We start from the raw sequence: 17,926 nt of genomic DNA on the forward strand, positions 1-17,926 counted from the left end.
CACATACAGAGAGAAAGAGAGAGATAGAATGAATAAATGAATTTGTGTGAGAGAGAGAGAGAGAGAGAGAGAGAGAGAGAGAGAGAGAGAGAGAGAGAGAGAGATGGAAGACGGAATATCGAATTGCGTCGATAACCCGGAGATTAATCCTTCCTCCCACGTGTCTCGTCGACCACGTGGACCCAGAGCCTCCTAGACCACGAAAATCGTGCTTTCAAGCGCTTGCCCATGACGAGCCTCACGCGACCAGGATCAAGGATGATTCCATTGCCCAGTTGTAATTCGTTATAAACGAGTTTGCGGGTGTTATTCAGGCTGTCATTGCTGATATGATCTCTCTCTCTCTCTCTCTCTCTGATTCCTTTATCTGTCTATCTATCTATCTATCTATCTATCTTTCTATCTGCTGATCTGAGGTGTCCGTTAGCCTTGTTATTGCGACGCTGATCTACAGAATCCAATCAGTCATTATACTGAACTTGCAAATTGGGTCTAGTTTTTCGTAAGAGCATTCATGAATTTCTTAAAATTATTCTTCTACTATTCACACTTCTATTATGAAGCGAATTATTTTTCTCTTTTTCCTGATGGAACTGATCCTAGCCGTAACTAGGCTGCTTCTTTTTTACACTGTTTCTCTTCGAAGATGACACGAATTGCGAGCATGACCGTAGTCGTTGTGACGCCATTTTACATCAATGCATTAATCAAGGTTGGTAAATATGAACATTGTAATCAGCCATACGATATATCGTAGTTGCCTTTATAATGAAATTGCATTGTCCTGTTTCAACCTAGTTCATGACGAAACTGACCGGAAACGCCAAAATTAGGGGCAGCCGTAAGTTCCAATAATCCTTGCTTGTAAGAAATACAGTAAATTAGAGCAATTTCAGTAGTCTAGGAGCAGAACCTCAGAAACTGATACCAAAGATTAATGGTGATAGTCTTCATCATAATGAGAATGAAGGCAAAGATGATGGATTAGATGAACGAAGATATTAATGCCTTCGGTTATAGCAACACGGTTATAGGAGTATGGAGAAGAACTTATGATGATGTTGGTGATGATCCCGAAAACACCAGACATGCTTCCACTCAAATTTTGTCATATCAGGCCCATTAGTTACAGAGACCGAGATTTTTGGAAGATCCCACCCTATTTGCACTGTATCTGATCCTAATCTGAACAATCTATACTCATTTATTCACGAACACTTTGTGACAAGTTTTGTTGTTTTTGACCTAGTGGTTCTGGATAATTAAAAAATAGGAAAAGTTTACCTCAAAGGTACATACATACATACATACATACATACATACATACATACATACATACATACATACATACATACATACATACAGAGGGCCGATAAACTTTGAACTAAAATATTCACTTGAGCTTTCAGTTCAGCATAGACGAGCTCAAAATATTAGGTTTCTAGTTCTAGACTAAACACAAAGCTCGTCAGATATACGAGTGTGAGGTTTTGCTTACAATCTTGAATTTCTTTCCGATATTTGGAGAGTCGATGGACGAGGCATTGTTTATTTAATCATTCATTTGCTTACCTATTATGTTAATTTCGAACGTGTCTTTCAGATTCATTATCTAAAGAAATCTGCTCATAATTTAGCTAGGAAAACTGCCAAATGATGGACGTTTTTTAGCACAGAGAGGCGACTGCAAGCATACATTAGCGACTGCGCTTTCATGCCTGTCACGGAATGAAACCGCGCATGCGTAGCCACGTAGTCACGTATTCAGTCAGTAAAATCTTATAATATCAGACGAATGAAATGGATATCGGTAATTACAGAGTAAATTTAAAAAATAAAATGACAGTACTGAACCGGATCATTCCTCACAGGTAAAAATAAAATTCTAAAAAAAAAAAAAAAAACTTAAATGTGATCTAATACCCAGACTGAAAACCGCAGAAGGTCAATTAAGAGTGGATCTCTCGCAGTGAGATTAATTGGACGTCATCGAGATGAGAAGCAACAATGACGCAACCTTGCGTCAGGTTACGTAGGTGAACGTGTCAGCGGCCACGAACTGCAGATGCGTCCAAGAAGCCTCTCGCGACCGCCGGAACCCTATGCCTAAGAAGAAGAGGAAGAAGGAGAAGAAGAAGAAGAAGCCGTGTTATGCCGAGTGTCTGTGCTCCATTTATGCATAAACTACGACCGGATGATGCAATGTATCACCAACACCGTGGCAAGTTTACGTCAGTTGCCCGTGAGAAGTTTGAGGGCATTTCAATTATCTCGTTTCAAGAAATGGTTTTACCTTAAAAGTCTTCCCATGCCTTCATTCAGCTCAGCTTTATTTTGACATGGTGACTTGGGTGTTATTAATCTAATTAACCCTTTCCTTACTCGGTTTTATTTTCACTTAGTGAACTGGATGTTGTCGATTCACGTAACTCTTCGCCATGAACAATGCACCTGTTCAAAAAAGAAAAATCTTTCAGAAATGGGAGGAAGATTATTTAAACAAATAAATTCTTATTTTATTAATCGTTCATTTGGTAGCTTGTAATTTTAGTTATTGTTAACATAAGTAGCTTAATAAAGAGGTTATTAATGTGTAGTGATACAGTATCTTTGCTAAGGTGATAATATTTCAATAGCTACAATTTTTTTTTTTTTAGCAAACGTATCGATAACTAACCAGTTAAGAAAGCAATTTTTGTCAAGACTCTCGGCGAAATATAAGTAGACATCTAGACAGATATGGATAGATAGATATCTGTATGCATAAGTGTATAGATACATATATTCTCATTTCATTCACTCTCTTAAATATATCATATGAATTAAACCGTTTGTTAATTATACTATATGTTTATGCCAGACAGACAGACTCACTAACCATTTTCTATGCTATTTCTACGCATTTTTTTTTCTATATCGAACACCGTTCGTACCCAACATTCTATCATGAGCGCTGATTTATTTTTCGTTTTCTTTTTCTTTCTCTTTTTTTTTTGCATTCAATGAATCTCTCCCTTTTTTTATGCTCATGTGAATCACTAATCACCAGTTGCTTGGCGACGGAGAAAACAGAAAAGACAGTGACACGAGATATGACGAGAACGTCATTGACTGTATATTTAAGCTCCGCCCTCCTGATATCATCGTTGGCATTAACGAGAGCTTTTTATTTTTTGGTTTTGATATATATATATATATATATATATATATATATATATATATATATATATATATATATATATATATATATATGAAATATTATTGTCCAAGGAACTTTTAGATATGTTAAATACCCATCTATACTTATAATTTACAAATTTTTTCCTCCATTAATAAGCGTTTTATTAAGAGAGCAAAGCATATAAACCTTTTATTCAGTGAAATCGGTATGAACAAAACAAAAAAAAAAGATCGGTAGGCAAATTTAATGTGGTTTAAGTATGCCAGTTACTAAAGATATTACTGTGAATTCATATTTCTATGACCCAGCGTAAGGAAGTAATTTAAACAACTTTCAGTTATTTCAATTGTATCTAATTTAATATATTCATGTAAACGCCATCTATTGGCAACATCACGAACAAGATTTAGCTCCTCCCCTTTCCGTACGCTAAAGATTTCTCGGTTGATATAAACAAATAAGCCACGGTACTTGGAGGCCAAGTTACAAATTGGTTGTACAGTTCTCTGATCAGCGACTTCGAGGAAGATCAGAGATTGAATGTGATATTTTTGCATATCAACGTGCCTAAGATAACTAACGCCTAGTTTAAGCCTATAGTTCGTCAACAAGAATCGGAAAATCACTTTTGACGAGAGAGGAACACAGCAGACATGATAAAGGTTAGTCTGACCATATAGTTTCTTTTAAGTGCTGTTTAAAACTGGGAGTTTTCTGCAGTGAATAAGTTTGAGCACAGTTGAATAACAAAGACATTCTGTTTAAATAAACAAAGAGCAAATAATTGTGCTCACGTAGGAAATTTTTTTTTTTCTTACTTACCATTTACTGAATCACTGAAATGTGACCTGTGCTGGAAATATTTTTCCGGTGTGTATATACAGTATATATATATATATATATATATATATATATATATATATATATATATATATATATATATATATACACACACAAATAAATACATGGTCATTATTAGCCATACATGCTTATATTAACATTCAGCATGCGCGATATGCATTGGCGCATTTGTGTAATACATATGTGAATATTATAATTAATAAAGAATCATAAATACTATAACCTGTATAAACTGCGAAAGTCTGTGCATATATACGTCATCATAATACTGGTATTTTTTGTAGTATAAACAGAAAAATAAAGCATATCTTGCTGTTAAGATACGCAGCGATATAAATTAACCGTAACTGCATGAATGTCGTAAATGTGCATAGTATATGTGCACGTTTGAAAGCAGCGGTTGTATTGCATACACTATATATGTTTGTGTGCAAGTGCTTTTTTTAGTTTTCTGTTAAAGAAAACTATTGTGCCGGCTTTGTCTGTTTGTCCTTACTTTTTCTGTCCACCCTCAGATCTTAAAAACTACTGAGGCTAAATGGCTGCAAATTGGTATGTTGATCATCCACCCTCCAATCATCAAACACACCTAATTGCAACCCTCTAGCCTCAGTAGTTTTTATTTTATTAAAGGTTAAAGAGCCATAATCGTACTTCTGGCACAGATATAGGTACCAACAACACAGGCCACCACCGGACCGTGGCTGTCCGCAGCTAAGAATTTCATGGGCCGTGGCTGAAGCCACCACCGTACCGTGACTGAGTTTCATGGGGCGCGGCTGAAAGTTTCATACAGCATTCATACAGCATTATATGCTGTACAGAAAACTAGATTGCGCCGAAAAAAACTTCGGCACATTTTTTACTTGTTTTTATGAGTATGAATGTTCATGTGCAGATGTTTAAGATTTATTCAGTTACGTAAAGGAAGAAATGAACCATTTGGCGCACACATTTGTGAGCACTTAAAATAAGGTGTAATAAATACGTAGAGATATTGTTCCATTCAATAACTAAATCGGTCGTAATGACTGAATTTTGGTGTGCAAGTGTTTTAAGATATATTCAGCTACCTAAAGAAATAAATGAACCATTATGTGCGCACTCGTGTGAGCAATTAAAATAAGGCGTGATAAGTCCGTAGAGTATTTGCTCCAATCGCGGATTAAATCATTTGCAATAACTGAATTTCCAAATATCACATAACTGTAAACTTCCATCTTGCCTTATAACACATAGGGTACATTTCGAAGATTTTGCAAGCTTAGTTAACATTTCTTCTGACATTCACCTAAAGGGAATTCCAGTCGATATGTTTTCAATTTCTTTGGCAGCACTTCAGTTTTTGCTAAAATAAGCTGGCATGCGAATTGTGTGCAGAAGTCACTAGTCTCATCGATTGTAGATTCTTCGTGTGTCATTATTTAGTTTTTATGGCTTTTTTTTTCTTTTGCAAAGAGAAGTTGATGGGAAAAAACCTTGATGATGTCTATTCAGAATGTGTTCTGCTGGTAAAATGATTGCTATTCCAACTTCCTATTTATGAAACGCAGTATGTACGTGGCCTATACAGTATATATGTGCAGATGTGAGAAGGCATGTATCTGCATATAAAGAAAAATTTAGATAGGAATACAGAACATATTCAGATTCTTATGTAGCATGCATTCACGCACGCACGCGCAACACACATACACAAGCATATGTATATACAGTACATTAACTTTATCACATACACAATTGTTCTGTGCATTAGTAGAATTATTAACAGGACCTCATTCAAACTTGATGGTATCTAGTGGAGGTATTTATTCAGAAAAAGTTACAAGCTTCCTTGGACAAACAGTCCTCATTATCAAGTATCATTGTACGGATACTTGGTAATGAGGACTGTTTGTCCAAGAAAGCTTGTAACTTTTTCTGAATAAATATCTCCACTAGATACCACCCAGTCTGAATGAGGTCCTGTTAGTATGTATGTATATATACATACATATATATATATATATATATATATATATATATATATATATATATATATATATATATATATATATATGTGTGTGTGTGTGTGTGTGTGTGTGTGTGTGTATTGATAGATAGATAGATACTTAGATAGACAGACAGACAGACAGCTAGATACCACTGGAAGAGCAAAAAGGTACAGAAATACCACGAAGTAACTGGTTTCTCCCTCTCTCCAATTTGAAAACCTGACAGAATGTAGAAGACAAAGGATTAGGAGGTGGAGGAGGAGGAGGGGGAAGAGGGAGAGACCCTCAGATCTCCTCCATCTACGACCCCTCCCAGGAGCCCACCCTCCCCTCCGTGGCCGTGGTCGAAGACGAGGACGACGACGACGACGAATACATAGATACGGACACGGGAAAGGTGGTCAAGAGGCCCAAGCCTTGTTGCGGATGCGTAAGTTCTGAAGACGAATTTCCTTGTCTTCGCGAGCTCCTTCGTTGAGTTTTATAGTTTAAGACTCATTTTAGGATTTATATTGTTTCTTTAAATTATTTGCGTTTTCGTAACGTAATTTGTGTCATGCCTTTTTCCTAATTTGCATGTTGATATCGCAATTCAAGTAGTTTTTTCATATCTTGCACGGTTCGTTTCATATTTCATCTAGTTCGTTTTAATAGTTACATGGTTTATTGTATTGTACAATTTACATGACTGGTATCAAAGCTACATGGTTCATTTCATATTTTATTTAGTTCATTTTATTAGTTACATGATTTTTTTTATATTTCCATGGTTCGTTTCACAATTTGTACGGCAAGTATCATAGCTACTTGGTCCATTTCATATTTTGATTATTCATTTTATTATTCACATGGTTTATTGCTTTTTCAATTATTCATTTCACAATTTACATGATGGGTACTATAGCTACATTGTTCATTTCATATTTTAATTAGTTAATTTTATTAGTTTCATTGTTTTTTTGTATATTTTCACGGTTCGTTTTATGGTAGTATCATACCTTCATGGTTCATTTCATATTTTAATTAGTTCGTTTTATTACTCACATGATTTATTGTATTTCCAAAAGTTCATTTTACAGTTTGCATGACTTATATCATTGCTACATGGTTCACTTCATAATTTACTTGGTTCATTTTGTGATTCAGTTGGGGTATTGCTTAATTCATTGGCTTCGTTTACATGAAATGTGTTCACCAATTTATGTTACTTTAAGTTTTGTTATTAGGAGATTCCTTGATCATTTATAAAGTCAAGGAAAGGTATAAAGTCAAGGAAAGATATAAACACAACTCTGTTTAACACTTGAGAGATTTTGTGTCTTTGATTTTATTTAATAGTTTTTTAAAATTTGTTCCGCAATTTTCAATCCTATTTCACTAAAGAGGTTATAGTTGTATTTAGGAAAACTTAGTTTTTAGTGCTTAAAACTATTAAATATATTTAGATCCTGAATTCATACACTGCCCAAGCTAACAAGACTCGGCATTCCCCAACGCTGAAGAAGTTAACCTCTCTCTCTCTCTCTCTCTCTCTCTCTCTCTCTCTCTCTCTCTCTCTCTCTCTCACTGTACAGCGAACTTGCGACCACCGTTTCGCCCTTGAGATGGACGAGGAGTCCTCGAAGGTATACAGAGAGGCGCGCTTCTGCAAACTCTCCTACACCTTCATCTCTTCCTGGTGCATGATGCTCCTCTTCGCTACTGTGGCGTCCGCAGGGATTATCGCCATTGGATTTCTTAGCAAGAAGTTGATCGCCTACCAGGTAGTTGGGATTGTTCTGACAATTGTTTTCGGTGAGTAAGTTTGTCAAAAGTATTTGCTTGGGAGTGTGCATTTGCTCTTTAGGTAGGGTAAAGTTGTGACAGATATTGGGGAAACGAAGTAATTTGAGGGTCTATGAAGAAAAGTATTGTTATAGGACTCTAGAGGCCGCTTCCCCTTACCGTCTGTCTGTCTGTCTCTCTCTCTCTCTCTCTCTCTCTCTCTCTCTCTCTCTCTCTTTATCTGCCTGTCTCTTTCTCTCTAAAAGGCACTCAACATTTATATCTGCCAGTGAAGGAAACATTACCGATTGGGTGACAATTTACCAAGTGTTTAAATAATAATCGATTAGTGGCAAAGCAATTTGCCAATAAAGACGCAAAGAAAAGTTTATGGTAAAATGATTGTTCTTTTGTTGTAATTTACTTTTTATAACTTCCCAATTTTCCTGTAATTATAACCCATACATTACACCCAATATCCCTCATATTTCTCCAGTTCTCCAGCAGATGGCTCAGGATATGGCTAACTTTTTTATGTTATCCTCGTTTCCAAGTTCAAGTGAGACTTAAAAACCAGAATATATTTATAAAACTGTTAATAATGCGACGCAGGTGATTGTTTAAGTTTGTCCTTTTTATCAAGGTGTTTTCTCTCATACGAGTAACCACCATTCGTTGGGGAGGTTATTTTCGAAGTTTCATGCATTGTTCCACATTCCAGGATCTCTCCTGCATTGTGGGCATTAGTTAAGGTTCTCTGCAGCGTGCCTTCGGCCCCTAGCTGCAACCCCTTTTATTCCTTTTACTGTACTTCCATTCATATTCTCTTTCGTCCATCTGACTTTCCACCCTCTCCTAACAGTTGACTCATAGTGCATCTGCGAGGTTTTCCTCCTGTTACATCTTTCAAAACAGCTTTCTGTCAATTCCCGTCTCGGGACTGAATGCCCTCATAGGTCCCAGCGCTTGGCCGTTGGCCTAAATTCTACATTCTGTTCTGTATTCATCTATTCCAGGTTCTCTCCTGCCAGTTTTCATCGTCTTCTGGATATGCCTTCGGCGCCGGAGCAGAGAAATTCGCCGTCAGTACAGAGCCGAGAAGAACCGCAATCAGGTCTTCAAACAGCAGATGGGTCTGCCCTTGCTGACTGACGACGAGAAGGCCTTGGCTAAACCTGCGGAGTACATCCCCCCTCAAGAGCCTCCGGTCGATCCTCTAAAGGATGTCCAGTTTCGGGATTAAAGCGCCGTTGTGTATGTCAAGGCCAAGAGAGACAAGGTCCACTGGCGGATCCAGGGGGTGAGGGGCATCTGGGCACGTGCCCCCCCCCCCGTGAAAAATAATGAGAAAATAGTAATATTGAAGATTTAGATAATAACATAAGAAACATAAAGATGGAAAAAATTTAAAATCTATTATAGAATAATAAAATTTTGAGAAAAAATAACAATAATAATAATAATAAAATAATCTTAATGATAATAATAATGGATTCGGTATATATATATATATATATATATATATATATATATATATATATATATACATATATGTTAATATTAGTGGCCCCCACGCCCATTAAATTTTTCTGGATCCGCTAGTGACAAGGTCTACTCATTGGGTGGGGTAGCCTCCCACCTGGGGTAACTACGTAGCGACGACGTACCTTACAGGTACCTGCTCATTACGGCAATTCACCTGCTAACGCAATAAGGAGGCAGACAAAGCTCCGCCAACATGGGGGATTTTGGGGGAAGTGAGCAGACCTTCTCTTCCTCTTGGCCTTGTTGTTGATAAACAAGGACCAGCCGCAGATGAACTTCAAAATCACAGCGTACACTCTGTGGACCTTAGTAACACGATCAGTGATAGACGAACGTTTGTTAATTTCAGAAGTTATCATTGCAAATATCTAAGAGAATAGTCTGAAAGGCTACAGATGGCATGTTAACTAAGTATTTCGTAACAGTCTCATTATTAGAATTGAAATCAAACATTTTTTTAGCCCTTAAGAACGAAAATGAAATAAGGCTTTTTCCTTACCTTCAGTCATTTCAAGCTTTTTTTTTTTTTTGTAACTAACTAAAATTTGGAATCCACCTCAAAAAGAACGGAAATGATAAAGATTTGGTCCATGTTTTATTGCCATTATTAAGAAGGCGGTACAGATAGACAAATTACTATTATTATTTTTGTGTTCAGCTTACATGCGCGATTCGGGAATTGAAACAACAACTTAACAAAAGTGTTTAGACTTCACGTAAGTTTCCACACCTTGTATCTACAACTACGCCTCAAATAAGATACGAGATCATAAAAAATGAAGCACGAGAATTGGTTCTTCTTACCCAAATCACGCATTAGAAAGATGATCTTCATGAAGGACAACACACGTGTCCTTCAATAATCCATATTACTAATAATGTGAGCATCACAGGACGTTACCAAAAGGAAAACAACCAAGAGTTCCTTAATCAGGTTAAAAACAAATTATATAAAAGGTTCTAGAATAGATTACATAAGTCTCAAGTATAGTACAGATCATTTTGCGAAGGTAATAGTCTGAGATTACGAAGCAATGTGGAAGAAAGGAAGCATTTGTTACAGATCCAATACAGATGATATAAAACAGAGTAAATTAGTGTAATAATGATAATGATGACAATAACTGAAGCTCTGAACAATGTAAACATCTATTCTTTAACTTAGGAAGAAAAGTACACAGCAAATATATTTTGTACACTCACTTATCCTTTCTAAGAGAATATCAGTTGATTTAAATTTAGAAGAAAAGGTCAACGAAAATATGTATGTCAGAAGATTACATGGCCAGATGAACCGAGTCAGAAATGATTTACAAAGGAGTAAGGTTTTTCGCATCCACGACGATGGGAGTTTTTCGTATAGGCTTCAATATTGCACTTGATTATCACTTTCGCTCTCCAACATTTTAAATTTGACTACTTTGACCTCCTTTTCCACACTAGTAGACACACGTATATACATAAGAGATTATGATATATGGCATATGAATATTATATCTATGAATGAATGAGACAAACAAAATTCCGCCATCAGCTTCACACCAGATAATATACAGCAAATGATACATTACTACATTAATATCCACTATAAAATCTCTTGTTAAACTCTTTTATAAGTGTATAATATAAAACAATTTACAAACGTCAGACCCGGAGTTTCTCCAAGTTTCCGTACAATATCGGAGACATTTACCGCAACGCTCACCGATGGGTCGGAGGTTGTCGAATGTCCCCGGGGAGTAAGTTCACTTTGTGTTTTGCTCTTCCTCGCACCGTTTGAGTTCCTCTCTTGCTTCGCAGTCTGAACAAGAGTTGTTCGAACACCTTTCAGACCTGCAACTGCAGTTCGATGACACCGACGATTTCGGCTGCGAACTGTTGTGACTCTCGGTTCTTTTCAAAGGGCGCTTTGGTGACTCTGTGGGCGATGGAGAGGAGGACGGAGACCAGTCTCTCGAAGTTTTCATCTGGGTGTTGCTGTCGCCTTCAGAGGTAGAACCTGACGGACGAGAACATTCGTTATTTGACATTTCGTCTGTGTGTGTTGTGGGGACATGTAAGTGCAGCTGCTATTGTCTATGTTGATTATTTATATGTTTGACAGTTTGTTGAAGTCTGTAGGAGGGAGAGATCTGACTTAGCTATGTTTATTGTGGGAAGTCTATGAAAGTCGAAATTATCCATGTTAATTATTTTAGGTGAATATTTTGACAGAATTCATTGTTTATATGTAAGTGTATGTATGTACGTATGTGTATCAACCGTACGCCTTCTCAACCCCTTGGAGGGGGTGGCTCGGGAAGAAATACCTTCTAGTACTCAAAAGGCAGTTAGTGTGAAGTTGTTAGCTCCATCTCCTCCACCCTGGTTCAACGGAACACTGTCAGTTTTCGGGAAATGGGCCCAGGTTCAGAATAAATCTCGTCACTATTGCTGCTATAACTAGATTATTATATTATTATTATTATTATTATTATTATTATTATTATTATTATTATTATTATTATTATTATTATTATTATAGAAATAATGATAATAAACTACCTTGCGTAAACGAAGATGACATGTGAATAGGATGGGCTACCCGCGCCGCAAATCTCTCTTGCTGGTGCAGATAAGGGTCCTCCGGAATAGTCGCGTGCTGCGTCATCATCCCTTCGCTGCCGCTGCGGTAGAGACTCGTGTCAGATGCGTACACCGACGTCTTGTGTCTGTTTGCAGAGCCACCGGCCTGTTGCGCCTTCAGGCCTCTCACGCCCATAGAAGGTTGGCGGTGCTGCGGCCGGCGTAGGCTTCCGGGCCTGCTTCCAGACGACATCTGTGGGGACTGACTGCCCTGGTCTGGAACAAGCCCCGGCTGGGGAACCGGATCACTGTTGTAGTCCGAGTCTTGAGGGTCTCTCGATGCAGGGGTGATGCCCAGTGCGCTCAGGAGATGTGGGTCATATCTGAAAGGAGATGAATTGGGTTAGCTTTATTCTCACGGAAATGTTTATCATTTAAGCTTTTCCAAATACCCTCAAATAGCACAACTTTTGTTAGGAGTAACTTGAAGATGACAACGATTATATTTGCATTTTTAAGTAATGTTTTATGTCTGTAATTTCCCCTTTTCGTTGCCTCCAGTTACCTGGGTCCCTCCGATCTTTCCTAGTATAGTTTCTTGTTATAATAAAATTTTAGCTCACAGCGTTTTTCTCCTTAATAAAAGATAACGATATGATAATATCAGGCACGTTTTGCAAGAACGTGGTACTAGTCATTATGTATACGGTATAGCTTTTGCATAATAAGAACATCTAGCGTCTCTTAAGTACGCTAACGAACTGCGTGGCTATGATGTCTTTATCTTTGAAACTATTTTCATATACAACTTATGTTTACTTAGACAAGGGCAGAAAGAGAGTCACTTTATGGAAATCAAATGTACTATGATGTTTCCTGTGCGATATTAGTCTTCTGCTCAGAGACATTTGCATACACGAAGTATAATGTGTATTCATACATAATTTTCCCTTACGACTATATGCACGCATACGCAAACAGGCATATGTATGAGCAAATCAGGAAAATATTGATATGACATTTCTTCGGTAAAAAAAAAAACAGGCTTGACTAAGGTTTTCGGAAGTCGTTGATTTTGTACATTGAAAGAGTAGTGTTAAGAGAAAAAACCTAAGTATAAAAACTCAGAAAGAAAAAAAAACAATACCCATCAACCCCATAACTACTGAATTGAAAAAAACCTTTCTACGTTCGTTGTTTCTGTTATAGAAGTAAAATAAAAATTACTCTCTCTTCTTCGTAACGGTTAAGACACGATTTTTAGCCAAGAGAAACCAGGAAAATTTTCCTCTGATGTTGAATTTAAGAAACGCCAGTTTGATAATTGACGTATAAAGAGTATAAAATCATATTCAGACAAGATATAATAAATAGTGATGATAGTTTAGTGCACATTAAGGAAACAATTTACTGCTGGAGTGCGACTAACAGCTAAAATTCTGGCATCTGCAAAAAAAAAAAAAAACTCACTTTGGAAGCTGATGAATTTTGATGCTCTCTTGAGCTCCCGAATCTTTCCTCTCTCTCGGCTTCCTCTGCAGTGACCCGAACCTCCTCCACTGGGGACTGGCTGTTGGGTCCTGCTGTTGCTGTTGCTGGTGGTCCTGTTGCTTTTGTTTCCAGGCGTCCTGCTGTAACTTCGTCGCAATTCTCGCTCGGGACGAGGCCGTGTAAGTGACGTTTCTCCTGAGTCTTTGCGGGGCGGCGTCTGGGGTGGCCATAGAGAACTGACGGTTGTACACGCTGAGGAGAATCCGAGGTGCGTTTGAAACTGAATGAAATATCATGGCACTAGGAATATAGAAATGAGAATTCTAAGTGCTTTTAAAATTGAATAACATATAATGCTACCAAGAATATAGAAATGAGAATTCGAGATGTTTAAAATTAAATGAAACATAATGTCACCAAGAATATAGATATGAGAATTCGAGGTGCGTTTGAAATTGGTTGAAATATCATGGCACTAGGAATATAGAAATGAGAATTCGAGGTGCTTTTAAAACTGAATGACAATAATGCCACCAAGAATATAGAAATGAGAATTCGATATTTGTTTAAAATTAAGTGAAACATAATGCCACCAAGAATATAGATATGAGAATTCGAGGTGCGTTTAAAATTAAGTAAAACACAGTGACACAAAGGATATAGGAACGACCACAGTATTTGATCACATCATTGCACAAATCAATTTGAGCGAGAACGTCATTTGACCTGGTCATCTCAAACAAGCAACACCTGTTGACTGAACCAGCCTCCCCTGGACTAACTAACCTGGCGCTCCTGTCGCGAACATTCTGCAGGGACCCTTCCCCGAGATCGAAATCCCTGGCAAGCTCCGGGTAGGGATCTACCCTGTGAAGCTTTTCCAGTCCCAGGTGATCGAGGCGCCCTCTGACGCTGAATACCCGCGGGACAGTGACCATCGTGTTCTGCTCCGGGAATTGTTGCAGGTGACTGCAAGGAACGGCGCCGCAGGGACAGGTGTTGACAGAGGCGCCCGCCAGGGAAGAGCTGCTCAGGAGTTTCTGGGACAGTTTCCGCTGCCTGTTCCGCTCTTCTGCCACCGTGTTCGCTAATAGGCTGTGCAGGAGGGAAAGGGAGGATTATAGACATTGCGTCTATCACTGTTCATAAGTATATGGACCAGTTTGTATCATAATAATAATGATAATAATAATAATAATAATAATTGCGAATGAATGAAAGATTTATACTGTTATATATATTATATATACGTATGTATATAATATATATATATATATATATATATATATATATATATATATATATATTATAAAATACATGTATATACAGTACATATATATATATATATATATATATATATATATATATATATATATATATATATATATAAATTTTTAGGTGGTTTTGTCACTTAGGGAGAACAAGAAATTATATGTTGGTCAAAAGGGGGATAATTCAGAACTGATGAGAGGAAGGAGGAGAGAGAGAGACTCACCAATACTGACGGAAATGTTAGAAAGAAATTATCCTAATACTATATTTGAACACAGAGCCACAGAGCATTGTGTTAGATCTGAGAACTTGATATATACTGTATATATATATATATATATATATATATATATATATATATATATATATATATGTATGTATAAAGAAAATTCCCTTTTGGGGATGCATGGTCACGAACCTACATCCACGAGACTCGAATTCAACCTGACCACCTATATATATATTATATATATATATATATATATATATATATATATATATATATATATATATATATATTATATATTCATATATATATATATATATATATATATATATATATATATATATATATATATATATATATATATATATATACTCAACATCAGAGCTGCAGCTCTCAAAATCATAACTCGTAGGCGTCCAGGAAAAGGCACTCAATACAGCTGATAGTTTATTCCTAATGCCGACGTTTCACAACTACATTGTTGCATTTTCAAGGCTGAAAAACAGCGAGCTGACTCAATAATTATCATAAAAACATTTATTACAACAACTGATTAAAAAACACTACAGTATTGTCTCATTTAAAATTCTTTTAAAAATATCTGAGGCACCATGACACTAAAAAGAAAGACCTGCAGACAGGAGCTAAAACAAGACTATTGAAAGGAGAAAAAAAACAAATTAAAACACAAATAGATAAAGGGAGAAAACAAAGGTAACAGTAAGGCAAATAGGACCATCAAGCAATAAACAGCTGAGTGGATGATGTTTGGGTGTTCAATGATGGAACTGTTAATTTTATCATTATAGATTCTAAGGTTGTTAAGTCACTGTCTTTCTGTGTTTGTCCTATTATTCGAAAGTCTTTGTTGTCAATGACTGTTTTGCATAATTTAGAATGATTCCTTATGTTGGATTGTTCTGGGTTGGACAATCTACTCCCAGTTCGGAAGCTAACTCCTCTATGGGCGTCTATGCGTACCCTCAGCAGTCCTTTGGTACATCCAATGTTTAAGTCCCCTGGTTTACACCTGGGGCAAGTATACTTGTAAACGACGTTGGATGTAAACAACAGACTAACTTTGTCCTTGAGCTTGAAAAAGGACCCGATGGTACAAGGATTTTTGGGGATTAATTTTAGGTTCAGTGCAGGCAGTTCTCTCTGAAATAGATTTAAACATTTTTTTTCTAAAATTATCGTCATGTAGGTAAGGAACGTTGCAAACATTTTCATTTTTGTACCGTGTGGATGGTCGTGAGTTTTTTCATTTTTGATTTAAAAACCTGTTTAAAGCCCTGAAAAAGAGCTTTTGAGGAAAACAGTTGTTTTTGAAGTAGTTAGCCAGGGTTACGATCTCTTCATGGAAGGTCATCCAATTCGATGAAGAGATCGTAACCCTGGCTAACTACTTCAAAAACAACTGTTTTCCTCAAAAGCTCTTTTTCAGGGCTTTAAACAGGTTTTTAAATCAAAAAAGAAAAACTCACGACCATCCACACGGTACAAAAATGAAAATGTTTGCAACGTTCCTTACCTACATGACGATAATTTTAGGAAAAAATGTTTAAATCTATTTCAGAGAGAACTGCCTGCACTGAACCTAAAATTAATCCCCAAAAATCCTTGTACCATCGGGTCCTTTTTCAAGCTCAAGGACAAAGTTAGTCCGTTGTTTACATCCAACGTCGTTTACAGTATACTTGCCCCAGGTGTAACCAGGGGACTTACGTTGATGTACCAAAGGACTGCTGAGGGTACGCATAGACGCCCATAGAGGAGTTAGCTTCCGAACCGGGAGTAGATTGTCCAACCCAGAACAATCCAACATAAGGAATCATTCTAAATTATGCAAAACAGTCATTGACAACAAAGACTTTCGAATAATAGGACAAACACAGAAAGACAGTGACTTAACAACCTTAGAATCTATAATGATAAAATTAACAGTTCCATCATTGAACACCCAAACATCATCCACTCAGCTGTTTATTGCTGGATGGTCCTATTTGCCTTACTGTTACCTTGTTTTCTCCCTTTTATCTATTTGTGTTTTAATTTGTATTTTTCTCTCCTTTCAATAGTCTTGTTTTAGCTCCCGTCTGGGTAAGTCTTACTTTTAGTGTCATGGTGCCTCAGATATTTTTAAAAGAATTTTAAATGAGACAATACTGTAGTGTTTTTAATCAGTTGTTGTAATAAATGTTTTTATGATAATTATTGAGTCAGCTCGCTGTTTTTCAGCCTTGAAAACGCAACAATGTAGTTGTGAAACGTCGGCATTAGAAATAAACTATCAGCTGTATTGAGTGCCTTTCCTGGACGCCTACGAGTTATATATATATATATATATATATATATATATATATATATATATATATATATATATATATATATATATATATATATATATATATATATATATATATATATATATATATATATGTACCTATCGAGGCGAGGTACTGTTGTGAAGTCGAAATGAACCTATCTTCACCATGGTTAAGAAGTGAATAGTGTTTTGCCAAAATATTTCTTTTGGGGAGATTATGTTAACGATTATTATTATTATTATTATTATTATTATTATTATTATTATTATTATTATTATTATTATTATTATTATTATTCAGATGATTAACCCTATTCGTATGGAACAAGCCCACAGGGGCCATTGACTTGAAATTCAAGATTCCAAAGAACATGGTGTTCATTAGGAAGAAGTAAGAAAAGGTAATGGGAAATACAGAAAGAAGAATAAGGAATATAAAATACTTTACAAGATTAGTAACGTAAGAAGTTGAGAATACCATACTGTAATTAGGTCTGTAAGTTATTACAAGCAAATCAGTAATATTCTGGATTATATTATATTTTATATATATGTATGTATGTATGTTATATGTATATATATATATATATATATATATATATATATATATATATATACATACATATATTTAAAACATGTATGCATATATACTGTATATATATTATATATATATAATATATATATAAAACATATATGCA

General features: G+C 36.2%; 2 protein-coding genes across 2 annotated transcripts in view; one reads left to right on the forward strand and one right to left on the reverse strand.

The window, feature by feature from the left end:
- Positions 1 to 3,707: 3,707 nt before the first annotated feature.
- LOC136842779 (uncharacterized) lies at positions 3,708 to 9,183 on the forward strand. The gene is made up of 4 exons (XM_067110606.1): positions 3,708 to 3,843; positions 6,263 to 6,466; positions 7,611 to 7,830; positions 8,817 to 9,183. Exons 1-4 carry the CDS (start codon positions 3,835 to 3,837, stop codon positions 9,041 to 9,043), a joined length of 660 nt encoding a protein of 219 aa, XP_066966707.1. The 5' UTR covers positions 3,708 to 3,834; the 3' UTR covers positions 9,044 to 9,183.
- Positions 9,184 to 9,921: 738 nt separating this feature from the next.
- Positions 9,922 to 17,926, reverse strand: part of LOC136842778 (uncharacterized) — a 12,261-nt gene continuing 4,256 nt past the window's right edge. Inside the window, exons 5-8 of the mRNA XM_067110605.1 lie at positions 14,188 to 14,496; positions 13,381 to 13,653; positions 11,890 to 12,293; positions 9,922 to 11,344 (exon numbers count right to left, since the gene is read on the reverse strand). Coding sequence (XP_066966706.1) covers positions 11,091 to 11,344; positions 11,890 to 12,293; positions 13,381 to 13,653; positions 14,188 to 14,496 — 1,240 coding nt within the window. The 3' untranslated portion in view covers positions 9,922 to 11,090. The remainder of the gene's footprint in view (positions 11,345 to 11,889; positions 12,294 to 13,380; positions 13,654 to 14,187; positions 14,497 to 17,926) is intronic.

The sequence above is a fragment of the Macrobrachium rosenbergii genome, chromosome 10, assembly GCF_040412425.1.
Source record: "Macrobrachium rosenbergii isolate ZJJX-2024 chromosome 10, ASM4041242v1, whole genome shotgun sequence".
Classification (NCBI taxonomy): Eukaryota; Metazoa; Arthropoda; class Malacostraca; order Decapoda; family Palaemonidae; genus Macrobrachium; species Macrobrachium rosenbergii.

What these genes read in the sequence shown, in the direction of transcription:
- LOC136842779 (XM_067110606.1), top strand. An exon ending in CCAAGCCTTGTTGCGGATGC is followed by an intron (nt 6,467 to 7,610) that starts GTAAGTTCTGAA and finishes CTCACTGTACAG; the next exon opens with CGAACTTGCGACCACCGTTT. An exon ending in TGTTCTGACAATTGTTTTCG is followed by an intron (nt 7,831 to 8,816) that starts GTGAGTAAGTTT and finishes CATCTATTCCAG; the next exon opens with GTTCTCTCCTGCCAGTTTTC.